We start from the raw sequence: 25,736 nt of genomic DNA on the forward strand, positions 1-25,736 counted from the left end.
TGAGGATATAATACTTTATTCACTAACACGGGCCAAGGGAATGTAGAGGGGAAGGTGGGCGTGGTGTCCAAGGACCCTTGCAGGGGATCCTCCCTGCCTCCCAGTTCCAGGTCAGCCAGGCCTGCCCGGGTCTCACCATTTCCCAGGCCCGGGTGCCGTGGTGCAGGAGGAGTCCACATTAATGCAGCCAGGTCTAAGTACCAGCGCTCCCCTCCGCAGCCGGGCACTCGCACCTCGCGGCGACAGGAACGGCAACTCAGCTGCCCTCGCACTCCGGGCAGCGCTCAGTGGCAGTGGTGGCTGTGGCACCTGCGGGTAGCTTGAAGTCCCGGCCACAGCCGGCACAGATATAGAGGCGGCGCCGCATGTGCGCGCGACGGTGGCGGATGAAGTGCGAGCTGAGGCGGAAGCGGCGGCCACACTCGGCGCACGGGTAGGGCCGCTCCCCTGTGTGCGTGCGCGCATGCTCCGCCAGGTTGGAGCGGTGGCCGAAGCGGCGGCCGCACACGGCGCAGCGGTGGGGCTTCTCGCCCGTGTGCACCCGCCGGTGTTTAGCCAGCGCCGAGCTCTGCGCGAAGCGCGTGCCGCAGTCGGCGCATGCGTACGGCCGCTCGCCCGTGTGCGTGCGTCGGTGGCGCGCCAGGCACGAACTGCCGCCGAAGGCGCGTCCGCAGTCCGGGCACGCGTACGGCTTCTCGCCCGTGTGCACGCGCAGGTGCTGTGCGTAGTTGGAGCTCTGCGCGAAGCGGCGGCCGCAGTGCGCGCATGCGTACGGCTTCTCGCCCGTGTGGCGCCGCCGGTGCTGCCGCAGGTTCGAGGCGGCCGAGAAGCGCTTGTCGCATTCCGGGCACTCGTAGGGACGCTCGCCCGTGTGCGTGCGGCCGTGTTTGGTCAGCGCCGACTTCTGCGAGAAGCGCCGGCCGCATTCGGTGCACGCAAAGGGCCGTTCGCCCGTGTGCGTGCGTGCGTGCTTGGCCAGCGTGGAGCGGCGCGCGAAGGCGCGGCCGCAGTCCGGGCACGCGTGGGGGCGCGCCGGGTCAGCGGACTGCGCTGGCGTCTCGCTCGGGACCTGCGGGGAGAGGGGGGACAGGTCAGCCCTGGCCGATAGGCCCCAGAGCCAGAGGCCTAGGTCTTCGCAAGCTGCCACCTCTCTGTGCCTCAGTTCCCCATCTGTGAAATAGAAAGCAATCCTGCCTCACAGGCTGGTTGTGCGCATTAAATAATACTTATAACTCACATATCACAGTGCTGGGGGCATTCTAGCTATTTTTTATTCAACAAATATTTGGCTGGGTGCGGTGGCTCATGCATTTAATCCTAGCACTCTGGGAGGCCAAGGCAGGAGGATGGCTTGAGGTCAGGAGTTCCAGACTAGCCTGAGCAAGAGTGAGACCCCCGTCTCTACTGAAAATAGAATTATCTGGGCAACTAAAAATAGAAAAAATTAGCTGGGTGTGGTGGCTCATGCCTGTAGTCCCAGTTACTTGGGAGACTTAGGCAGAAGATCGCTTGAGCCCAGGATTTTGAGGTTGCTGTGAACTAGGCTGATGCCACGGCACTCTAGCCCAGGCAACAGAATGAGACTCTGTCTCAAAAAAAAAAAAAAAAAAAAAAATTGAGAGCATGCAACCTGCTAGACTCCTAAGCACTGGGGATTCAGCATTAAACAAAAAGAAAGCATTAAAAAATTCCTGCTTTCGCGAAGAATGGGTAAGTCGTGCTGATATTGGGGATCCTGCAAATTTAAATAGGGTTGTCAAGACACCTTAGTGAACAAAGATCTAAAGGAGGTGAGAGTAGGCTACGTGGATATCCCTCAAAGGAGCATTACAGGGGGAACAGCAAGGAACTCAATAGGCAGGAGTTCACTGTTGAGTTCCAGGAATGGCAAAAAAAAGTGACTCAAGCAGAATGCATGAGGGGGAGAGTAATGGATGGTGGTGGTGGAGGAGATCTCTTAAGCTTAGGGCCTTGTAGGTCACAGTGAGGACTTTGGCTTTCAGTATAAATGAGACGTGGAACCATTAGAGAGAATGTCAGAGGGTTGTGAGTGGGGAAGCAACCAGATCAGACACATTTTAAAAGACTCCCTCAGGCTGCAGAGGTTGACAACCAAATGAAGGAGAGGGGAGGGTAGAAGCAGGGGCCCAATGAAGGAGGCTACTACAGTCACCTGGCAAGCAAAGATGGTGTCTCAGACTCAGGTGACACAAGTGGAAAGTGGAGGTGGTGGGAAGTGGTTGGCTTCTGGATCTATTTTGCAGTATGAGACAACTGATTGAGTAACAGATTAAACGTAGGGTAGGGTGTAAAGAAAGAGAGGAGTCTAAATGACTCCAAGGGGTTGGAGCCTAGCATCTGCAAAGGTGGAGTTGCCATTTACAGAGGAGGACGGTGGGAGAGCAAGTTGAGATCTGTTTTGAACTGTATCTTCACTTCTTGACTCATCTGGAGCTCAGGTGTGAGGCCTAGGCTATAAATGTTAATTGAAAAACTGTCAAACCTATCTGTAGATAGGTTTTAAAGCCTTGAGCCTGGATGAGATCATGCAGGGAATGGGCAGAGAACACCTGCAGCACCACGATGAGCAGCCAGGAAGTGAGGAGAGCCTGGAGAGTGGCATCTTGGAAGCCAGACCAGGACCGAATCCAAACTCTTCAATCAACTTTGAAGAGCAAGCACCTATCATTTTTTAAGCTGTGAAGAAAAAGGCAAAGGTAAAAGCCAAATGCTATTCTGAGGTCTGAAATGAAAAAAAAGCTTGAAAATGCGCCAGTTTAGTGAGGTGTGGGCTTCTAGAGATAAAACCAGAAAAAGGAAAGAAATGCTTTGTAAGAGGCAGGTGACAGGAAAGCATTTTGTACTAACAGAAGAGCGAAGAGGAATATTGAGGGCACAATGCTCCCTTCTTGGGAAAGAGAACATTCATCCCAGCAAAAGTGATGTTGAGTATCTACTGTGGGCCCAGCAGTTAAGAACATTAATTCATGACCAAATTAAATACCTGACACATATTACGGACGTGACAGTGTTAGCTTCTCCCATATCCGATCTCTGCAAGGTAGTTATCACCATCCCCATTTTACAGATGACAAAATGGGTTAAGAAAGGGTAAGTGACAACTAGAGAACTACAGGCCTCTTTCTGAAGCTGCCAGAGGGCAACTTCAAGGCCTTCAAGACCCTTTGTCAAAAGGCATCAGCTTTTGGTAATCAACTCAGAAGCTGGAAAACAGGGCAGTTTGGGAAATTAGTGACCAACCAAGGGATGTATGCTGGTCTAAACAGTATATATAAAGGTAACAGTGATAGTAGCAATAATCAGTATCAGTGTTAAGCTTTGACAGCACTACTGTATGTACATTATTAGGTCCTCTGTCATCCCCTTGAGTCAAGTGTTATCTCTTTTGATAGCTGAAAAAGCCAAGGCTGAGGGAGATTACATTCATATAGCCAGTGGGAGTCAGGACAGACTCAGAGTGCCTGCCTTCCACCAACAGGCTACACTCTTCTCTGAATTCAGACAGCCAAGATGTGACAAAGATTGGACTCCAAGTCCCTGGCTCTCTCCAAGAGAGATTCAAGGTTAAAATACAACTTGATACTTTAAATCAAGAAACTCCCACAGCAGGTTTGGCAGTCTGAATTCAAGGTCACGCTTTCCAGTCTCACCCTGGTTTTGACAACATCTGTGGGTATATTTCAACACATTAGCCATTGTGGAGAGAACTTTTCTCATTATATCTACATTTTTCTGCCCCATATTTCCTTGGCATCCTTCTTTAAGGTGACTTTGGACAGCCTGAGGACTTCCTCATGCTGGGTTCAAGGACTTAGGAAAAAGAAATTCTCTGCACAAGCATCCTCGGTGTCTCTAGCCCAGGGGAAGGGGCTTTGGGTGTCCAAGGAAGAATCTTGGTAAGAGGGGCTGAGTTTAGCTCATTAAGACCCTGGGCAAGTCTTAAAGTCCCCTGCCTCAGTGTCCTGACAAAGGTCAGGTAGGCTAGGTGAGATCAAAATTTCCCAGCTTGAGGTATGAGGGGGTTTGTGGGTAAACTTTTATCTCATTATAATTGTTATGTACTTATTTTCATGGATATTAGAAAAACATTAGATCACATGAAACCCACAATTTCATCACTATTATTGTTTAGATGAAGGTAAATTTATTTAACAAAACAATGTGAATCTACTGAAAGCATCAATATATAATGTGAGTACAACACATGAGCAACACACGTGACTGAAACTTGGCAAATACCACGCTAGGTGATCATTAATGGCCCTGACGTGTCTTAAATTTTATAACTATTAGGTTTAAAAATTAGAATGGTATTTGCACTGTAACAGGAGGGTACTATGGAGATATATAGTGTAATAATATCATAATCCGGGTATTTGAAGTTAGCGATTTTGTCTTCCTGCTGAAATATTTTTTAACCAGGGCAAACATCCCAGTTTCTTCCTCAGCCACTACTTTTCTAATTAATAATAACAACAACTGCCATTTATTGAGCACTCACTATGTGCCAAGAACTGTGCTAAGTGCTTTTTACTCATGTTCTTATTTTACATTCTCATGATCCTTTGTGTTAGGTACCTTAGCCCTGTTTTATAAATAAGGAAAAAAGACTCAGAAGTGAGAAAAGGCCAAACAGCTAATAAATGGTAGAGCCAGCGTTTGAACTTGAAGTGGGTCATTTACCAAAATACCTATTCTCTTAACCATGATGCAATTCCAGTGTCATTTACTAGAGTTTAAGGTCACCTACGTGGCTTGTCACTCTCCCCTGGACACTTTTACTGTTCAGAATCTTCTTTCTTTTTGGTACAAAATTATAAGACATGACCCCAATCCCCTAGTACCTTGCTATAGGAAATGTGGTCCACAGACCAGCAACATTAGCATCACTGGGAACTTTTTATTTTATTTATTTATTTTAGATAATATATTTCAATTTAAAAATCTTTTTTTTTCTTTTTTTTTGAGACAGAGTCTCGCTCTGTTGCCCGGGCTAGAGTGCCGTGGCGTCAGCCTAGCTCACAGCAACCTCAAACTCCTGGGCTCAAGTGATCCTCCTGCCTCAGCCTCCCGAGTAGCTGGGACTACAGGCATGCGCCACCATGCCCAGCTAATTTTTTCTGTATATATTTTTAGTTGTCCAGATAATTTCTTTCTATTTTCAGTAGAGATGGGGTCTTGCTCTTGCTCATGCTGGTCTCGAACTCCTGAGCTCAAAGGATCAGCCCGCCTCGGCCTCCCAGAGTGCTGCGATTACAGGCATGAGCCACCGTGCCCGGCCGCTAGGAACTTTTTAGAAATGCGGAATCTCAAGTCTCACCCCAGATTTACTGAATCAAAATAATTTTAACAAATCCCCAAGTGATTTGTATGCATGATAAAAATTAAGAAATCTGGTCTAGGAGAAAGAAGAGCTACTCCTGGAGAAAGCAGGTGGAAAAGGCAGAGAGGATTTTACATGCTGAGATCACATGGGCAAAACCTCAGAGGTGAGAGTGAGGCAGGAGGGTGACGCCAGGGCATGGGGTAGGTGTTGCATGGATGAAGCCAGAATGACATGAGATGAGATCGTGAAGAGCTTTGAATGCCAGAGTTAGAAGCTGAGACTTCATCTTGAGGGAAACAGAAAACCACTCAAGGGTTCAAGCCAGGGAAAGACAGGTTTGGATGTGCATTAGAGCCCTCGGAGAAAGTTATTTTCTTAAAGACAGATTGGATTTTGATAGGCAGAGAGAGAATACTCAGCCCCGGAGTGCAGCTTAATTAAGGTCTATTCTGGACAGTGATTGGCCATGGAACTGGGTGACAAGTAAGAGTCACTGAATGTCAGCACTGGAAGGCACTTTTGAGATCACCATTTTATAGAGAGAGAAATGAGGCTCAGGGAGGCCTACAGCAAATTAATGATCTATCTCATGGGCATAGTGCTAAATGTTCACAGGATATGTGTATGAAATCCTCGATTCTATCCTTGTCTTCCAAATCCAGTCACCCTGAGGACACTTTTCAGACTGGCATTCCAGGATCTTATTATCCCATTTTACAGAAAAGAAAGCCAAAGCAAAGCTGGCAAATGGGGGGTTAGGATTAGACTGCTATGTGATACCATTTCCAGTCTGGCCTTACATGCCTTTCCTGACTAATCATGCCAAGCCCTGCCCCCACCTCAGCTCCAGCCAGTCCAAACCTGGTTCCTAAATATTCCCCTTCCCTCCATCACTCCTGCTACTGCCTTAGAGCAGGCTGCTAGCCTTACCTGGCCTGGTCTCCCCATAAAAGCCAATGATTCTTCTAAATAGAAAATCTGGTCACATCCCACCCTTGATTTAAGGCTCCTGATGGCATCAGATAACCTAAAACAGTATGTCCTACCCTGATTTTCAAGGCCTTTTACTCTCTGGTTCCTCCTACCTTTCTAGTTGAATCTCCTCTGAGCCTTTGCTTTTGCTGTTTTCCTCCTCCTAGAACGCCCTTCCTCCTCCTCCATTACCCCAATACCCAGTAAGCCTTCAAGGACCAAGTCAAAAATCATCTCCGTGAAGCCTTCCCCACTGCCTCGAGTTGTCTGCCCTCAGTCCTCTGTCTGTGCCTCCCCAGTCCCCAATGTTCAGTCTTCCCTGCCAGGAGCTGATAAAAATGAGTTGAAAGAAATCTCCAGAAGGATGACCTAGCCCAGGTCCTGAACTTTAGTGAGAATAAATAATAACAGCATAAATAAAACAGCAACTATTTACATGTTTATTATGTGCCCGACACACTTCTAACTCTTTACACTACACGTATTAACTCATTCACTCCTCAACTCCAAGAAGTAGGTGCTATTGTAATTTCCCTTCTACAAATGAGGAAACTGAGGCATTAAAAGGTTAAGAAACGTGCTCAAGGTCACACAGCTGGTAAGTGATGCAGTTGGAAGTCTGCCCTAAGCTCTGGAGTCTGTGTCCTAACTTATAGGCCAAAGGTGGAAATCAGGGGATCCACAGGACCAGAAAAGGCAGGCTGAGCTAGGATGATGGGCCAAGGAGGTCTGAGAAAAACAGAACCAGGTCATTATTTAGACTGGAAAAGGAGGCCTAAGGAGCTAGTGCCCTCCCCCAGCCCCCTAGGCCCCACCATTAGAAGGCAGCAGAACTTTTTTCCCCTGGGAACTGGCCCCTGTGCAGGAAGAAATCAGCAGGAGCCTGGGCCCTGAAAGCTGGCCCAGTAGGCGTCAGCCCTTCAGCAGGATCCAGGGCTGCTCAGGCTGGGGGCAGCCAGAGTCCTGTGGGGTTCTGGGAAGCAGAAACATACCTGGTGGTAGTTAGGGTCTGCAATGGGGAAATCTAACTCATGTTCTGATCTCAAAACCCTCAGACACCCTCAGGATAAAACCCAGACTCCCTATGTGGCCTGCCAACCTTGCCAATGACCCAGCCTCATCCATGTCACAGTATGACTGAACCACCTGCCCTCACTGCTGCAGCGCCCCACTCATTCCTCTGAGCCTCTAAAAGGGCCCTTTTCTCTGCCCGGGGCAGTCACCCCACTTCAGCCCTCACACTCCCACTGGTCCCAGATAAGCCATCCCTTTACTAACTTTGAGACCATGGGCCGGTTACCAAAATGTCCTGGGCCTCAGTTTCCTCACCTGTAAAATGGAATAAACACTGCCTACATCATAGAAGTGAGGTGCTTAGAACAGTGTCTGGCACACAGCAAATGCTATGCAAGAGCTAGCTATTGTTAACTGTTGCCTAACCTGACCTCCCCCCACCCAGCTCTAATCCCAGCTCTGGATTTCACCACCCCCTGTGCCTGCAGCCCTCGCACAGGAGTGCAACTGCACGGTTACTCATCAGTCTGCCCCTGCTGGACACCAAGCTCCATGGGGATCCAAGGATGGAGGTTACTCTCCAGCACCGGGTGGTAGGTGTGACTTCTGCGTGATGGAAGCCTGGGCAGTGGGGCGGAAGGATGGGCCATCCCTGAGGTTCTAGATCTGAGATTGAGGGGACAGCAGGGGAAGGATCCCTGGCTTCTGTCTGAGGAAGGCTGGGCCTGGACCAGTTCTGGGGGCAACGGGCCCCAAGGTGTGTGTGTGAGACACGTACCTCCTTGTTGTCCATGGGAATCTTGAGTTTCACCACCTCATACTTCTCCTCACCCTCATCCTCCTCACCCTTCACCAGCAGCACCATCTCTTCCTGCATCTCTTCCTCCTCCTCCTCCTCTGCTTGCTGTTCGCCAGGCATCTTGGTGTCCTGAGGCGGGAGCTGGGTCAGAAGCTCAAGACCCGCCCCCCCCGCACCATGGCCCTGCCCTGGCCTCTCCCACCCTGCCCTGGTGTCCGTGTCTGGCCCTTTCCCGTCCACCCCTATGCGGCGTCAGGCTCCGGCACTGCCCCGGGACCTGCTCCTGAGACTCGCGTTCACCCCACTCATCCCGGCATTCAAGGCCCCGAGCAGTTCGAATCTCCAGCCCCCGCGAGTTGCCACCCTCCTTGCGCTGAGTCACTGCCCGGCGCCTGGGTCGGCGACCCGGAGCTCTAGGGCAAGGACTGGAGGCGGGATCGGGGCGGAAAACCCGCGGCGGGGGGGTGCGCACTCACCAGCCGAAGGTTCGGCGCTCGAGCTGCCCAGGCCTGGGCGCCGGGCGGTAGGGCACTCAGCGAGGCCGCGGCTCCGGGGGCGGGGCGGGGGCGGGGCCCCGGGGACGACCGGTCATTGGTCCGAACGGCGAGCCCCGCCCCCCGGGAGGGGCCTGGAGGACCCAGGCGTCCGACCCAAACTGCCCCGGGAGGGCAACGAGGCCAGACCCCGCGCCCTTCGCCGTCCTCCGACTCCCAAGGACCCGGAGCCGTCCAGTCCGGTGTTCAAGGTCCTCGCAGCCGAGTTCTAACCTATCCTCACCGCTTGTCTCCTGGGGCCCGCTCGGAAGTCTCCGCTGCGGCCAGCGCGTCTGCTCCGCCCGAAATAGGCCACGTGCGCTCCCGCCCTGGCCTGGGCCTCTCGCTGGCGCCCCGCCTGGAGGGCGGACCCTGTTACCTCCTCACTTCTTCCCTTCCCTCTTTTTTCTTCCCCTGCTGTTTTTTCTCCTTCTTTCTCAGCGCCGCCTTCCCGGTCTCCGGCCTCTGAGATAGCTTGCTGCTTGAATACGTACTACCCAAATCAACAGTCGCCCTAGCTGCCGCTGCCGTTTAAAGTGTGCTGTGCCTACTATGTGCCAGAGTTCTCAGCGTCTTACAGGCTTGGTCTAATTTGGTCCGCACCACGATGGGTCATGGGCCCATTTTACAGATGAGCTCATTGAAGTTCAGGGAGGTAAACCGAGTTGCCTAAATTACACAGTAAGGGTATCATAGCATCCCTGACAACCAGTAGCCCAGGTGGAAAATTAGTAGCCCCAGGCTAAATCCACTCCACTGAAGTATATTGTTTGGCCCTCCGGATATTTTTACTTTTACAAATTAGTTTGAAAACAAAACAAGTCTTTTACAAAGTTTTAATTTCCATCATTTGAAAATTGGGATATTTCATATATACATCTGTATTTCCCACTTTTTTTTGAATAAGCAGATATCTAATTCTCCCATTTTATGAATGGGGCAACTAAGATTCAGAAATGATGAAGGAAGAGAGAAATAACATTCAGTAAGGGCTTACAATTCCTATATTATCTCCATTTGATAAGTGAGGAAACTGAAGTTTAGAGAGGTTAAATAATTTGCTCAGTCCCATACCTGGCAAGCAGCAGGTCCTAAGCTGGTGCTCTTCTATGCCTCAAATTATCTCTCAGGAATGAAGTTACAGATGAAATTGTTAGCAGAGCCAGGACTCAGACCTGAGCCTCAGTCAGGCAAAGCACAGGGCATGATGTGGACAGTGAGATTACACCTACTCAAATCTAGAGAAGGGGGCACATGCCTGGATATTCGCGTGTCAGATACCCCAAAGCCACTTTGATTGTGTTCATTGTCTGACCAAGCAGTTAGTCCTCCTGTGTGCCTCTCACCATTCTGGGTATTGGAGATGCAGTAGTAAACAAAACAGACAAAAATTTGGCTCCAGTGGCACTTCTAAGGGTATAAAAAAATGTAAACAAGTAAATAAGCAAGATAATTTCAGATAATGATAGGTACAATGAGGAAAATAGGACAAGATGATCCAATAAGGAGTGGCCGTGTTTGGGGGGCTTCTTTAAAATGGGCAGGGGAGGCATCTCTGAGGAAATAAACTTTGAGATGAAACTTGAATGATGAGAATGGGTTAGCCATTTGAAAATCTGGAAGAATAGTGCTTGAGATAGAACTGCAGAGGCCTTGAGGCATAAGCTTGGTGTGTTTGAGGAACAGAAAGAAGGTTTGTGTGGCTGGATCTCAGCATACAAGTACACAACGAGAGGAAGGGAAGGTAGGCAGTGACCCATTATGGCCGGAACCCCATCTCTAGGGCCTCTGGCCCTGATTCAGAGAGAATCAGTGAGGAGACAGCCAGGAGCCTGGCTTTGGGACAGTGAAAATCCCAGCTGCAAGGAGCCTCCTGCTGTGTGGAACAAGAACTTGCACAGGGAAGGAAATCTGCTCTACAGACGTGTATAGGTACCAATTTGCAATTGGATCTAGATCCTGTTCTTGAGAATCTCATAGCCTAGTAAAGAAGATTGTGATTAAAAATAGAAAAAGAAAAGGCCAGGCACAATGGCTCATGCCTGTAATCCTAGCTGGGAGGCTGAGGCGGGAGGATCGCTTGAGCTCAGGGGTTCGAGACCAGCCTGAGCAAGAGCAAGACCCCGTCTCTACTAAAAATAGAAAAAAATTAGCCAGGCATGGTGGTGCACCTGTAGTCCCAGCTACTCTGGTTGCTGAGGCAGGAGGATCACTTAAGCCCAGGAGTTTGAAGCTGCTGTGAGCTAGGCTGACGCCATGGCACTCTAGCTTCTAGCCCCGTGACAGAGAGAGACTCTGTCTCGAAAAAAAAAAAAAAAAAAAAATGGCTGGGCTCAGTGGCTCATGCCTGTAATTCCAGTGTTGTGGGAAGATAGCTTGAGCCCAGGAGTTCCCAGGAGTTTGAGACCAGCCTGGGCAACATAGCAAGACTCCATCTCTACAAAAAATAAAAAAATTAACTGGGTGTGGTGGCATGTATCTGTAGTCCCAGGTACTCAGAAAGCTGAGGCAGGAGAATCCCTTGAGCCCAGGAGTTTGATATCATGCCTGTGAATAGCCACTGCACTCCAGCCTGGACAACGTGCCAAGATCCCATCTCTAAACTAAAAAAAAAAAAAAAAAAGCCTAAAGATGAGTGGGAATTTGCCAGACTGACAAGGAGGTAGTAGTTTGTGGAACTGTAAACTCTCCTGAAGAGCATACCATATTTCAAGGACACCCTTCAAAGCATTTAGGGAGGCCTGTGGGTACCAGGCCCCAGTTAGGACTGGGAGGTGGAAAGTTGAATGTGGAAGTCTATATCTGAATCCTCATCACTCCGCCTTTCACTAGGTGCCTGCAGCCTCACTACACCTTTACTTCAGTTCTGGAATCCCCAAGGACTTGATGCATATTCTTTACTCTGCCTAAAACACTCCATCTCCCATCTTATCCTCTACCTCCTTCTCAGCTTACTCCAACTCAACCTTAGGTCTCAACATAATTGCCACTTCTTTGGAGACGCCTTTGGATCATTTAGGATTCTCTCCTGCATGTATGCTTCCTGGATAGGCCTCAGTACACTTGTAATTATTTGTTCAATGTCTGTCTTCTGCGTGAAAACTGAGGGCAGGCCAGGCATTGGCTCACACTTATAATCCCAGCACTTTGGGAAGCCGAGGCAGGAGGATCACTTGAGGCCAGGAGTTCAAGACCAGCCGAACAACATAGCGAGACTCTGTCTCTACCAAAAATAGAAAAAAATTAGCTGGCCATGTGGCACATGCCTGTAGTCCTGGCTATTCAGGAGACTGAGGTAGGAGGATCGCTTGAGTCCAGGAGTTTGAGGCTCCCGTGAGCTACATCACGCCACTGCACTCCAGCCTTGGCAGCAGAGCAAGACCTTATCTCTTAGGAAAAAATAAATAAATAACCAAACAAAACAAAACTGAGTGCAGGGACTTTGTCTTATCTTTCTATCCCCAGTGCCCAGCACTCAGTAGGTAATGCTGTTGAGTGAGTGACCAGTTAGCCTCAAGAAGCTCTCAGTGTGCTCAGATAGGGGCTGCTCAGAGAAGAGGGTTCTAACCCAGGCTGGAGAGTCAGGGAAGGGTTCTGGGAGGAAGTATGCTTGAGGTGTTTTGACAGGAGAGTTCACAGGGGGAGTGGAGGAGCATTCCAAGGAAAGGAAACATTTAAGAGGCACATGGCTGAAACTACACACGTAGAAAGCCTTGAGTGCCAATTAAGCTGTTATGCTTTACAGAGAGGGCATGTGGAGATACGGCAGGGATTTTAATGGGGGAGTGACATGGCCAAATGTAATTTTACAAAGTTCTCTGTAGGTCGGCTAGGAAGTCAAACTGGTGGGGAAGGAAGGAAGGAAGGGAGACAGAGAAGCCAGCAGGGAGGATCTTCCAAAAGCGGCAGAAGGGCTCCATTCAGGCCAATAGGTTCGTGTGCGCTTATGGGTGGAAGCTGTCAAGAGCCCCAGCCCCGGACGCAAAGTTCTAGGAACTTGGAACTTGGAAGGGGTGGGAGGATCGGGAGGAACTGCACTGCAGAAGCCTTCTTGCGTTTCTAGTGAACACGCTAATGATTAAGATCTCGCGATAACTTCCATGCAGGGACTATTCCCACACGATAAACCGAGACGTCAGGACGTGCGAACTTGCAAAGCCATCGTGTACTTCATTGCTTAGATTGGTGAATCGCCCTGGTCTTTTTTGTCCCTAGCCAATCAAGCCCGTTCCTCTCTCGCCTTCCTCCCTACTGGCGCTCTCGGAAAACGCTGTGAATTGGAGTCCTGCTCCTGAGGACCCACGGGAGCTGGGAAATACGGTTGGCTTTTCCCGGAAATAGAGGCATGCTCTTTGCTCTTCCTTTGGGATGTGCAGCTAAATGACTTGTTTCTCGACACATAAAAAAGGGTGTCAGGGAGGCGGGGTTTCCCGAGGTCCCTGTAGGAGGTACAAGTGTCCGGACCTTCTGCACCTGTACCAGACGGCAACACTTCGCCCGGGTAGCGGTTGCCACAGCAACAGCGATCCCTAAACACCCCATCCCTCTTCCGTGTCGCTTGCCCTCCCTCTGCGGCATCTCACACTTTCCCTTTTAAGGGTCATGGTTGAGGCTGTCGTGTAGGTGGTGCCTCTGGGCAGCCAGACCTTAGGCCTGGGGCACCAGTTGATGGAGCTGGTGGCCGTTTTTGAACCAGATGTTGGAGCTGGAAAGTGGCTATGCCAAGACAACCTCCTTGTTTAATGGGCTCAGAGAGGGCAAGGGACCCACACAAATTTACACATGGCTTGAGGGTTTTGCCTGTAGCAGCCCCTATACACCTTTTTCAACCCTTGCCATGCGTGTGCGCGTGGGCACACACACACACACACACACACACACACACACACGAGTCCAAGCCTCAGACAAGAAGTGGTTTATTGGCAAGGGACACGTGTTAATGTGGCTGTCAAGCCTTGGAGCTTCCCTGGCTTCTCAGGCCCCTCCTTGATCTACTCCTGCCCTTCTCCCAACCAGCTGGTCTCTGCTGGTGTCCACCAGGACCTGGGCTTGGCATCCACACTGGATGCCATGAGTGCTCCTTCTGTCTCTGCCAGTGTCCAGGTGTCATGGTGGGTTGGGATCCTTGAGGGCACACAGGTCTGGGCTCTGTCCAAGAGTGCCCTTCCTGGCTAAGACCAGGTCCAGTGGCCTGAGGTTAGGGGTGGGTACTACTTACCACACAGCAACACTTGCTGCATCAGAATGACCAAGATGCCCCTGCCTCATTCCATCACCTTAAATTCCAGAAGTCCCACTGCTACAGTTCATAAGGTCAGATAAACCCTGCTTCACGGTGTGTTGGGAGAGATCCATTCTTAATAGATTATTAAGAGGCAGGAAGAATTTAGGGTTAAGAGTCCTCAGGCTAAGGCCAGTTTATTTATTCAACAAGTATTTATTGAATGCCTACTGTGTGCTAGGCAGTGATCTAGACGCTGGGGGTATAGCCCATACTGGCAAGGTCCTGACTGAGCCCAGCCAGGACAGTTTCCTGAGCTTCAAGGTTATTGTCTCCAATCTCTATTTCTATCTATTCACTCTTTCCTCCCATTTCTCCCCCTCCTTCTCCCTCCCACCACTTCCCAGGCCCTTTCTTCTCTGCTTAAGCAGCAGATGCCCTCCCTTTGGTCACCTGGGCCTCCACCCTCCCTGGACCCCATCATTCCAGTCCTGCTGGTGGCTCCTCCTTGAGGGGCCTTGCCCTACCATCCCCTATCCCAAAAGGCCTTAGGACTAGGTGCCCACGCTGGTGCTTTATTCGGGCAGAACTGTCACCAAAACCCTTGCCACACTCGGCACACTTGTATGGCTTCTCCCCAGTGTGTGTGCGCCTATGTTTGACCAGATCTGAGCTCCGGGGGAACTCCTTCCCACAGAATCCACACACATGGGGCTGGCTGGGTCCAGAAGGCTGGGCCCGAACTCGGGGTCGAGGAGCTGTGGGTGCTGGGCCAGGTGGGTTATGTGGCCGCAGGAGAGTGGACGGTGGTGGTGGCCGGGCCCGTTCACCACGGTGGGTGCGGAGGTGCTTGACTCGGGCTGAGCTGTCAGCAAAACCCTTGCCACATTCAGGACAGAGGTAGGGTTTCTCCCCTGTGTGCACACGATGGTGTTTCACCAGGTCAGAGCTTCGGCGGAAGCCCTTGCCACACTCAGGGCACTTGTGGGGCTTGTCGCCTGCCAGTGGTGGAGGCGGCTCCCCAGCCTGAGGGCCCCCAGGCTCCGGCTCCAAGCCAGGCAGGCCAAAGGGCCCATCACCCGAGTGCGAAGGGCTTCGAGGAGTCAGTGGGGGGCTGGTACCAAGAGGAGGTGGGGGTGGGCTGGGGATCATGGGGGCTAGGGGGTAGCCTGGGAAGCTGAAGTCCTGGGGCTCCATGTGCGTGAGGCGGTGGCGAAGAAGGGTGGAGCTGAGGCTGAAGGTGCGGTCGCATTCTGGGCAGGCATGAGGCCTCTCACCACTGTGGGTGCGGAGGTGCTTGACTCGGGCGGAGCTGTCGGCAAAGCCTTTGCCACACTCAGGGCATAGGTAGGGCTTCTCTCCTGTGTGCACCCGTAGGTGCTTCACCAGGTCTGAGCCCCGGGCAAACTCCTTTCCACACACATCACAGCCAAAGGGCTTGGGCCCCAAGTGACTGCGCTGGTGGCTCAAGAGGCTGCAGCTGAGCACAAACCTTTTGCCACAATCAGTGCAGATATATGGCTTGTCCTGGGCCTTGGGTCCCTGTGCAGCTGCTGTGGCTGCCCGAGAGGGCTGCCGTCGGGGCACCACTGGCCGGGGGGGCTGCTCTCCCCGGTGGGTCCGCTGGTGCTTTATACGGGCAGAACTATCGCCGAAGCCCTTGCCACAGATGCCACACTTGTAGGGCTTCTCACCTGTGTGCGTCCGCTGGTGTTTGACCAGGTCAGAACTCTGCCGGAAGCTCTTGCCACATTCACCACAGATAGTAGGGCGCTCACCAGCAGGGATTCGGGGCCGAGGAATCTTTGGGGAACCCTGGGCTGGTGGCCGGGCTCTGTAGGGCTTCTCACCACTATGAGTTCGCTGGTGTTTGATACGGGCAGAGCTATCCCCAAAGCCCTTGCCGCAGACCCCACACTTGTAGGGTTTCTCCCCTGTGTGGGTCCGCTGGTGTTTCACCAGATCTGACATCTGCCGGAAGCTCTTGCCACACTCACCACACACGGCAGCCCGATCACTACTAGCCTGGCCCCAGCGTGGTTCTCCCAGGAGCTGGGGGCCTCTGTTCCGAGGCTGAGGCTTTCCTAGCCCCTCTCTCTGGACCCATAAGTCATCCCATGTCTGGATGCCTTCCGGTTTGAGAGAGGCATTTCCTACTTCATGACCTGGGGCCAAATCTTCTTCTTTGAACCCCATGTCATCCTCCTGTGGTGTATGTTCAAACTCATCCGGTTGAGAAATCTCCACATTCTCACTCCCTAAACCTGGGGAAAGAAAAGGGAGTTGTAGACCCTGCCCTTTGGCTCAGCCCTTATCTTTGACAGTAACCGCCCAGGAAGACTTCTTTGACAATCTGTGGTCACAAGAATCTATCTTCCTCACTCTCTCTCTGAACTTCTGCAGTACTTATTATCTGTGCCTCTTAATAATAATAACTTCCTTTTACTATGCCCTTAATATATGTCAATCATTGAACTAAGCATTATTAAAGCCTTGAAAATAATCCTATCAAATAATACTATTACCATCCCCATTTTACTTCTATAGGCATGGAGACTCAGAGGAATGTAAGTCACTTGCTTGAGGTTATAAAGGTTAGAAGGTAAGGTAACAAAGCCTAGTTTCTAACTGAGGTCTGACACCCAAGCCTGTGTTAATCACGACATTATTTTGTCTATATTTGGAAAAGCTGCGATTTACTACTTCTATTGCATCTTGTTATATGAGCCCATTTGGTAATTTATCACTTCAGTCACCGTGTGTGTACCTGAGAGGACCTAGACACATATCCGTCTCTCAAGATGCTTAGAGTTGGTAGGAGAGATAAGATAAAGTATCAACAATTATAATTATGGTTTCAGAATAACTGTGTTGTCACAAGAGAGAGAGGAGATAGGAACCAGCATGCATAGCAGAGCAAAGAGAAAATCACGGAGAGGAATGGAAGGCAGTGCCGGGAAAGGCTGCTGGGACTAGCCTGAGCGTGTACGGTCTGGATTGAACACTAGGCTAAGGCTTCTAATTAACAGACAGAAGGGAGCTACAGAAGGCTTTTCAGAAGAGAGACAGGATGAGATCTGGACTTAGATCAGTCAGGCTGCAGAGTACATCACTGGAGAGAAAAGGGCAGAGGGGAGGCTCTTGCAATTGCCAGGATGAGACAGAATGAGTCCTGAAGTAGGGCAGAGGCGGGGAGGATGCTGAAGACTGTGGGGGAGGGGGAGAGTTCTTGAGAAGATGCCCCTCACCGCCCCGCGCACAGCAGGTGCCCAGAAACTAGGCTCGCTCCCTCGGTTTTTGCTCCCCTCCCCCTCTCTCCCTGAAGGCATAGCTCCTGCCCGATTTTTCGTAGTCTCGGCCGGGCACAGCCCAGCACCACCGGAGTCCCCACCCCGCCATTACCTGTCCATGGTGGCGCGCGGCCGCGCCCCTCACCTGTGCGGGCGCCTCTCAGCTGCTCCCTCTCCTCCCGGCCATGGAGATCCGGGCCCCAGGGCTCTGCCGCGCGCTCCATCGCCGGCACGCCGCCCTAAGCAAGAGGACAGTCACATAATCCTGCGGTCACACAGCCATGTGTGGCCCGCGGCGCCCTGCCGCTGCCCTCTGCCGGCCGGCGCGGGCACCGGGCAGCGTCGGGCCGTAGGCGCCGGGCGCGGCTCCCGGTGACCCCCGCCCGCGCCGCCGGCCGCCCCTGCACCGCTGCTCCTCCCGCACGCAGCCGCCCCGCTCACCTTGCCGGCCACCTCTGGCGCCGCCACCCCAGCGGGCTCCGGAGCTCCTCGGCCGGGTGCGGGTGCCCAAGCCGCTGGGGCCTCCGGGACGTGGGCTCCGCGCCAAACCGGGATGGGGCTCAGACCCGGGCGTCCCGGGGGTGGCCGCCGGGGGCGGGGACGGGGACGGGAAGCGGAAGCGCCGGGCGCACGGAGCCGCTCTAGGACCTTGGAGGAGCTGCGCGCCTGCGGGGCCGCCCGCCTCTGCGGGAGCTCGGTGGCCGGCGGGCGGCTGCGTGCGGCCGCGAGGGCTACTCTAAGCGGAGGACAGCTGCCCGAACTCGGTGGTATTAACCGTGTGCCTCCTGGGCGGCAGCTGGCGACGAGGGCCGAAGACTCTCCCAAATTGTTGCTGTGTCTCAGGCCACCCGCGCCGACCTCGCGGGCTGACCGACAGCGCTAGACACCCCAGTCCGGGAGAGACAAAGGCAGAGGGATCCAAAGACGGACCCAGGGAAGGGGGTGGGGGAGAGACCGAGGCAGACAAAGGGCGGCGGAGACCCCAGACGGGGCGGGGCGGGGCGCGGAGACTCGGGAAACAAAGCGGGGCTGGTCGGAGAGGCCGAGGGCCGGGTGGGGGTGGGGGCGCGCTGGGCTGGGGGCGACCGAGGCAGGAACAGAGCCTAGAGGCAGACGCCAGCTAAATGCCGCTGGGAGAGGCAGGCAGATGGAATCAGACCTGGGGCCCGGAACAGAGACGCTGAGCCAGAGACTCGCAAAACCCTAACGTAAGAACCCTGAGTCAGAGAGGACGCAAGGGCAGAGGGAGACCGAGGGGACAGCGGCCCACCAAAAATACAGGAGCAAGAGATTGGCCGCTAGAGACAAAGAGATGTAGAAACAGACAAGACATATAAAGTCACTGAAGCAGAGTCGGAGGAGCAATAATAAAAGAAACAGGGAGCCCAGAAAGGAACGGGCCCAGGGGCAGAAGAACAAAAGCCTGCTGTCAGTGAAACGGGCAGGGACAAAGAGACACAGACACAAAGAAAGGCTGCCAGGAAGACTAGGGACAGGCGAGAGCCCTACAAAGGCCAAGCCCGGGGAGAGACTGAAGAACTAAACCTGGTTTCCCATCCTAGTGGGGCCCTAGCTGGGGCTGTGTTCAGGGGACACAGGCCCCAGGGGGTCCAAATGACCAGCCCGCCTGCCGTACTCATTTGCAGTCATATCTCTGGCTTTGAGAAGACAAGCCTGAAGTTATTAGATTGGAACCTGAACTGGGGTCTAAAGATAAAGATGTGGAAAATATAGATATAAAGATATAGAAGCCCCTCCATGGATACGGTCCCAGTATCTGTACTCTGGGCAGGCTTGCCTTTGGTGATGGGACAGTGCCTGGAGTTGTCTTCAGCCCCTCTGCCAATGATGGGGAGGGGAACTGTAATTTGTATATTAACTTGCATTTATTAGCATCTTAGTGCTCAGCTAAGATTTTGGGACACAGAGTTAAAACACCTGCAAGATTTGTCCTTGTGCTACCAGTTTAAAGGGGCAAGCGCACAAATCATTGAAAATAGAGAACTATATGGGCATGAAAGAATTATAAGGACCAGGGGGATGGGGAGGCATGGGCAATATATATAACCTGAACTTTTGTACCCCCATAGTGAGCTGAAATAAAAAAAAAAAGAAAAAGAAAAAAAGAATTATAAGGACCAATTCAAAAATAGTGTGGAAGAGCAGGAAGACTTCTAGTTTGTAGGAATGAATCTACATGGTTCTGTGTGCCTGGTGTGTGTGGATATTAGACACTGAGAGAAACAGTGATCACCAGTCAATCAATACATACTTATTGATCCCAACCGATGTCGAGACACTGTTCTAGGCCCTGGAAATGCAAAGAAACTCCTCAGGGAGCTCTTGGCCCAGTAGGATGTGGAGTTGTGCAGATGATGTGATAGGTTCTATGTTGACTGTATGAATATGATTTTATAAGTGTAGTGCAGAAAGAGGTACCTTCTGTAGAGTTCAGTAGCTGCAGATACTGTCTTTAAGGTCATTCATGCAGTTTGATTCTTGGCCTTGTCGCTTAACTGCTGTTTGACCTTAGGAAGTTACTTAAGCTTTTGTTTGCCTAAACTGTAAAATAGGGATGATAATACCTAATTTGGATGGTTAAAGATTAATATGTGTAAAGCACTTAGCAAAAAAATATCAGCTATTATTTTTGTAGTCGGAGTAACCAAGGAAGCAGAAGGTAGCATTTGAGCTGATCCTCTCAGGATGGCTAAGATTTCAGCCAAGTCCAGAACCTGGCTGGGATGGGGGCTGAATGAAGAACTCCAGGCAGAGAGAATGAAATGAACAGTGGGCTACACACCAGCTGAAAGCCTACTACATGCTAGAAGCTTGAGATCCAAAGATGATTAAGACCTATTATTGGCAGGGTGAGGTGGCTCCCACCTATAATCCTAGCACTCTGGGAGGCCAAGGCGGGAGGATCGGATCACTTGAGCTGAGGTGTTTGAGACCAGCCTGAGCAAGAGCGAGACCCCCATCTCTACTAAAAATAGAAAAATTAGCTGTGCTTCATGGCACATGCCTGTAGTCTGAGCTACTTGGGAGGTTGAGACAGAAGGATTACTTGAGCCCAGGAGTTTGAGGTTGCAGTGAGCTATGATGACGCCACTGCCCTCTACCTGGGGCCACAGAGAGAAACTGTCTCAAAAAAAAGACCCATTCTCAGAGAGGAAAATAGAAAATAGACTTTTAATGTACAATCAGTTTACATAATAGGAAAGCAGCAGAAGGTAAAGATAGAATCACAAATTTATTTGTTTCATAAATATTTCCTGGGTGTCCACCATGTACCAGGCACTTGTGCTGGGAAATGGAAATAAGGGGATTGCCTGCCCAGCATACTCACTTGCTAGCTCTGCGTTTGAGAAGACAAACATAAACTTATTACATCTGAGCCTGAACTCGGGTCTAAAGACATAGCAGCCCCTCCAGGGATGCTGAGGGTGAGGGACATAGGTAACTATGAAGACATGATGGCAATATGAAAAAGAACTAATCTGAATGATTACTAAATGGGAAGAAAGCTGTCCACCACACATGGCCTGTATGAAGCTCAAGGCGCCTAGCTCACAGCAACCTCAAACTCCTGGGCTCAAGCGATCCTCCTGCCTCAGCCTCCCCAGTAGCTGGGACTACAGGCGTGCGCCACCATGCCCGACTAATTTTTTCTATTTGTGGTAGAGACGGGGTCTCACTCTTGCTCAGGCTGGTCTCCAACTCCTGAGCTCAAGCGATCTTCCTGCCTTGGCCTCCCAGAGTGCTAGGATTACAGGCGTGAGCCACTGCGCCCGCCTTGGAGCCTTCTTTTGTTCAACTAAACAGACCCAAAACCTCCTCATATGAATGACTTGCCATGATTTGTTGTAATCAATAAGCATGTACATGGGTAATAGTGTCACTATTAATTCATGTCAACTCTACACTTAACACGATGACCAGTGAAGAGCTTTTTCTGCAGGGTAATGTGTTAATATGAACAATGCTTTAAATATCTGACTTCCTTTGACTCAGTAATTCTCCTTAGAGAAATTAAGCCCAAAGAAATGGTTGGACAAGTGCACAATGATATTAATAGCACCACAAACATGTTCATCCAGCTTAGCATTGTTTATCATAGGGAAGATTAGGAATCAACGTAAATACTAAGCATCTATAAAAATAACGATGTAGATGGGCATTTATAATCATAGAAAGATGTACAGAACAGGCCGGGCGAGGTGGCTCACGCCTGTAATTCTAGCACTCTGGGAGGCCGAGGTGGGTGGATCGCTCAAGGTCAGGAGTTCGAGACCAGCCTGAGCAAGAGCGAGACCCTGTCTCTACTAAAAAAATAGAAAGAAATTATATGGACAACTAAAATATATATAGCAAAAATTAGCCGGGCATGGTGGCACATGCCTGTAGTCCCAGCTACCCGGGAGGCTGAGGCAGGAGGATCGCTGAAGCCCAGGAGTTTAAGGTTGCTGTGAGCTAGGCTGACGCCATGGCACTCACTCTAGCCCGGGCAACAAAGCGAGACTCTGTCTCAAAAAAAAAAAGAAAGATGTACAGAACATATGAAGTGACAAAAGCAGATTTCCTAACAAAGTTATAATGTTGCCTTATTTTTATAAATATATACAGTATGTGTACCTTTATATATGCATAGGAAAATGCATATATAAAAATGGGGTTATATATCAGTGATATTAGATTTAAATTTGTTTAATTAATTTGCATTTCATAATTTTTCTATGAGAACACGTGTTGGTTGTGTAATAAATAGATGGATAAACATATTGGGGTGTTTTTTTAGTTTTGTCTTTTTTTAGAGACAGGGTCTAGCTCTGTAACCCAGGCTGGAGCAGAGTGGCATGATCGTAGCTCACTGTAACCTCGAACTCATGGGTGCAAGTGATCCTCCTGCCTCAGCCTCCCAAGTAGCTGGGAATAAAGGCGTGCACAACCACACCAGCTAATTAAAAAAATTTTTTTGTAGAGACGGAGACTCAATATGTTGCCCAGGTTGGCCTTGAACTCCTGGCCTCAAGTGATCCTCCCACTTTGGCCTCCCAAAGTACTGAGATTGTACAGGCATGAGCCACTGAGCCCAGCTCATACGTGTTATTTTCTTAAAGGCTGTTGAGTAACTCAGGACAGAGCTGATCAGAGTCTGAACCCAGCATAGGAAAGTGGAGGGTTTGGAGAAAGGGGTCCAATTTTTCTGATGGATAGGCAAAACTTGGAAACCAATTGGATATACTTGTGGAGAGGGAGAATGGGATGAGTTCAGAGGTATTTTTGTTTTATTTTGGAGACAGGATCTGGCTCTGTCGCCCAGGCTGGATTGCAGTGGTTCAGTCATAGCTCTCACTCTAACCTTGAATTCCTAAGCTTGAGCAATCCTCCTGCCTCACCCTCCTAAGTAGCTGGGACTATAGGTGCTGGCCACCATGGCTGGCTAATTAAAAAAAAAAACTTTTCTTAGAGAAGGGGTCTTTCTACGTTGCCTAGGCTGGTCTCAAACTCCTGGCCTCAAGTGATCCTCCAGCCTTGGCCTCCCAAAGTGCTAGGATTACAGTCGTGAGCCACCATGCCCAGCCCAGAGTTTTAACTAAGCCATAGGACTGCTCAGCCTGATGAGATATGCAGGAGGAAGGGCTGCAGTGGTGTGGGGAGAGAGATAATTAGCCCTTCCCTTTGCTTATTTCTAAGCACTCTGTTTGTCCTCCTGCACTTTTAGCACGAATGCTGTGTGTCACACTTACTTGTGGCTGTCTCTCTCCTCAGACAGCTGCAACTGTGACTTGATTCACCCTGTCTGGTTGCTCAGCAACTAATCGAGAAGAGTGGTCATGCGATTTGAGCTGGTGGCATTGTCACACTCCATAGCTCTTGTAATGGTATTAAGTAGCATTTTGTGTGAGTCATCTCATATCCTAGGAGCTTTATGTGTATTAACCCAGCGGTCCCCAACCTTTTTGGCACCAGGGACCGGTTTCCTGGAAGACAATTTTTCCACAGACGGAGGGGGTATGGTTTCAGGATGAGTCAGATGCATTACATTTATTGTGCAGTCAAACCTCTCTGCTAATGAGAATCTGTGTTTGCAGCCGCTCCCCAGCGCTAGCATCACCGCCTCAGCTCCACACAGATCATTGGGCATTAGAGTCTCATGAGGAGCCGCAGCCTGGATCCCGCCATGCGCGGTCTGCAGTAGGGCCCGCGCTCCTGTGAGAATCCAGCGCTGCTGCTGATCTGACCGGAGGCGGCTCCCGTGGCGATGCGGGCGGTGGGGGGCAGCTGTACATACAGACAGAGCTCTGCTCTCTCACCCGATGCCCACCTCCTGCTGCGCGGCCTGGTTCCTAGCATGCGCGGACCAGGACCTGTAACGGGTACTGGACTGTGTCCTGGGGATTGGGGACTGCAGTATTAACCCATATAATCTTTTTTTCTTAATTTATTTTTTTTAAAGCCAGTCAAATTTAGCAGTGGGGGAGTTGTATACCCATATAATCTTCATTATGACCCTATGATATAGAATTATTAATGGTGCCATTTAACAGACGAAGAAGCTGAATCACAGAGAACATAGAAGTTACAGTAAAATGCCCAAGATCACACAGCTAGTAGTCACACAGCTCTATTTTTTTTTTTTTTTTGAGACAGGGTCTTTCTCTGTCACCTGGAGTAGAATGCAGTGGCATCATAGCTCACTGCAACCTCACATTGCTGGGCTCAAACGATCCTCCTGACTCAGCCTCTGTAGTAGCTGGGACTACAGACACTTGCCACCACAGCTAATTTTTCTATGTTTTGGAGAGATGGGGTCTCGCTCTTGCTCAGACTTGTCTTGAACTCCTAGCCTCAAGCAGTCCTCCTGCCTCTGCCTCCCAGAGTGCTAGGATTACAGGCACGAGCCACTGTGCCTGGCCTACACAGCTTTTAATGACTATATATTTCTATAATCACATGTACTTTGCAAAACCTCTGTGACTTCAGTGTGTCGGGTGCTTCCAATGCCATCTGATGGATGAGGAAAGAAAGGCCCAGAGAAGCAACTCTCCTAAGGTTAAAGGAGGGTGAACAGTACCAGACATGAGGTTGAAGTAAGGATAAGATATACACATGGCAATATGAATGGATCTCAAAAGATAATGCTGAATGAAAAAATTAACTGAATGACCATTTGTATAAATGTTGTTCATGTACATTAAAATGTACCTGCTGTACATTACACATTTTTCAAAATGCATACAAACCAAAAAAAGTACATGCTAAGCACATTAGAGTGGTTGCCTTAGGGCAGGAAGGGGGAAGAAGTGGACCGTGGGGCTGTATTAGTCTGCTTGGGGCTGCCATAAGAGAATACCACAGACCAGGTGGCTTAAACAATAGATATTTATTTTTTCACAGTTCTGGAGACTGGAGGCACCAAGATCAAGGTGTCTGCAGGGTTGGTGTCTGGTGAGGTCCCTCTCCTTGGGTTGCAGATGGCTGCCTTCTTGCTGTGTCTTCACATGGCCTTTCCTCTGTGCATACACACACAGACAGAGATGGTGTCTTTTCCTCTTTTCTTTTTTTTTTTTAGAGGGAGTCTCCCTATGTTTCCCAGGCTGGCCTCAAACTCCTGGGCTCAAGGGATCCTCCTGGGCTCAAGTAGCAGGGACTTCCAGCACATCATATCTTTTCCTCTCCTTATAAGGACACTAGTCCTATTGGATTAGGGCCCCACCCTTATGACTTCATTTAACTTTAATTACCTCCTTAATAGAGGTTAGAGCTTCAACATATGAATTTGGAGGGGTACACAATTCAGTCCATAACAGGGGCTAAAAGGGAAATAATAAAACCAAAAGGAGTGGAGAAAGAAAATGGGGTTGGAGAGCCAGGCAGGACCCAGACCAAGCAGGGCCTTGTAGGCCATGGTAAGGAGGCCCAGAGAGGTTAATTTACATACCCAAGGTCATCCAGCTCATAAATGCTAAAGCCAGGGTTTGTATATATAACTGATTGACTCCAAAGCCCATGTCATTTCAAACCACTCTGAGTCCTGATAACAAAGCTGAAATGTGTGTATTTCATTTTACCATGAGGAAAGCGGAGTTCAGAGAAGTCAAATGACTTGCCCAAGGTCACACAGTAAGTGGTAGAGGTGAGGTTTGGTGGGTTCTTTCTGACTCCAAAGCAAGGCTATTTTTCATATGTTCTGCAGCCTCCCAGCGTTTGTGTCTGACTCACTTTGTTTACTCATTCTTTCATGCATTCATGCATCTAACATATTATTTATTGGCACCTTCTTTGTGCCAGGCCCTGTACAAGACACTGGAGATATAGAAATTAAGACAACGTGGTCCCTGTCCTCAGAGAGCTCAGCCGGGAGCAGAAGACAGCCAGGTGAGCAGATGTGGGCACTGGAGGGGCCTGTGAAAGGTGTGGGGGGGTCTAAAGGAGGGCGAATGCTCTGCCTAGGGTAGTTGGGGAAGATATCACAGAGAAGGCAGAGCCCTTTGAATCAAATCCTTCAGGATGAAGAGGAGTTCAGCTGGTACAGAAAAAGGAAAAGCTCAGTGTA

General features: G+C 50.4%; 3 protein-coding genes across 5 annotated transcripts in view; 1 reads left to right on the top strand and 2 right to left on the bottom strand.

Moving 5' to 3' along the window:
- On the bottom strand, window positions 1–8,997 carry ZNF771 (zinc finger protein 771). The gene is made up of 3 exons (XM_045543356.1): window positions 8,609–8,997; window positions 8,112–8,261; window positions 1–1,069 (listed from the first exon to the last, which is right to left on the bottom strand). The coding sequence occupies exons 2-3, from the start codon at window positions 8,250–8,252 to the stop codon at window positions 257–259; spliced, it is 954 nt and encodes a 317-aa protein (XP_045399312.1). The 5' UTR covers window positions 8,253–8,261; window positions 8,609–8,997; the 3' UTR covers window positions 1–256.
- The window catches only part of SEPTIN1 (septin 1), a 22,015-nt gene continuing 4,125 nt past the window's right edge, over window positions 7,847–25,736 (top strand). The window contains exons 1-2 of one of the 2 annotated variants that reach the window (XM_045543351.1): window positions 7,847–7,926; window positions 25,472–25,558. The gene's annotated coding sequence lies outside the window, so the exon portion shown is untranslated. The remainder of the gene's footprint in view (window positions 7,927–25,471; window positions 25,559–25,736) is intronic. The other variant, XM_045543352.1, reaches the window with a different exon arrangement.
- Window positions 13,566–17,757, bottom strand: ZNF48 (zinc finger protein 48). Of its 2 annotated transcripts, none has more exons than XM_045543350.1 (3): window positions 17,618–17,757; window positions 17,322–17,415; window positions 13,566–16,150 (listed from the first exon to the last, which is right to left on the bottom strand). In XM_045543350.1, exons 2-3 carry the CDS (start codon window positions 17,398–17,400, stop codon window positions 14,367–14,369), a joined length of 1,863 nt encoding a protein of 620 aa, XP_045399306.1. In that variant the 5' UTR covers window positions 17,401–17,415; window positions 17,618–17,757; the 3' UTR covers window positions 13,566–14,366. The 2 variants fall into 2 exon arrangements, with proteins under 2 accessions (XP_045399306.1, XP_045399305.1); XM_045543349.1 differs by having other exon boundaries at window positions 17,289–17,415; window positions 17,618–17,747.

This window comes from Lemur catta, chromosome 2 (genome assembly GCF_020740605.2).
Source record: "Lemur catta isolate mLemCat1 chromosome 2, mLemCat1.pri, whole genome shotgun sequence".
In the NCBI taxonomy this organism is placed as follows: domain Eukaryota; kingdom Metazoa; phylum Chordata; class Mammalia; order Primates; family Lemuridae; genus Lemur; species Lemur catta.

What these genes read in the sequence shown, in the direction of transcription:
- ZNF771 (XM_045543356.1), bottom strand. Translation starts at nt 8,252, where the DNA reads ATGCCTGGCGAACAGCAAGCAGAGGAGGAGGAGGAGGAAGAGATGCAG. An exon ending in TTCCCATGGACAACAAGGAG is followed by an intron (nt 1,070 to 8,111) that starts GTACGTGTCTCA and finishes CTCTCCCCGCAG; the next exon opens with GTCCCGAGCGAGACGCCAGC.
- ZNF48 (XM_045543349.1), bottom strand. Translation starts at nt 17,400, where the DNA reads ATGGAGCGCGCGGCAGAGCCCTGGGGCCCGGATCTCCATGGCCGGGAG. An exon ending in CCGCGCGCCACCATGGACAG is followed by an intron (nt 16,151 to 17,288) that starts GTAATGGCGGGG and finishes TTCTTTCCCCAG; the next exon opens with GTTTAGGGAGTGAGAATGTG.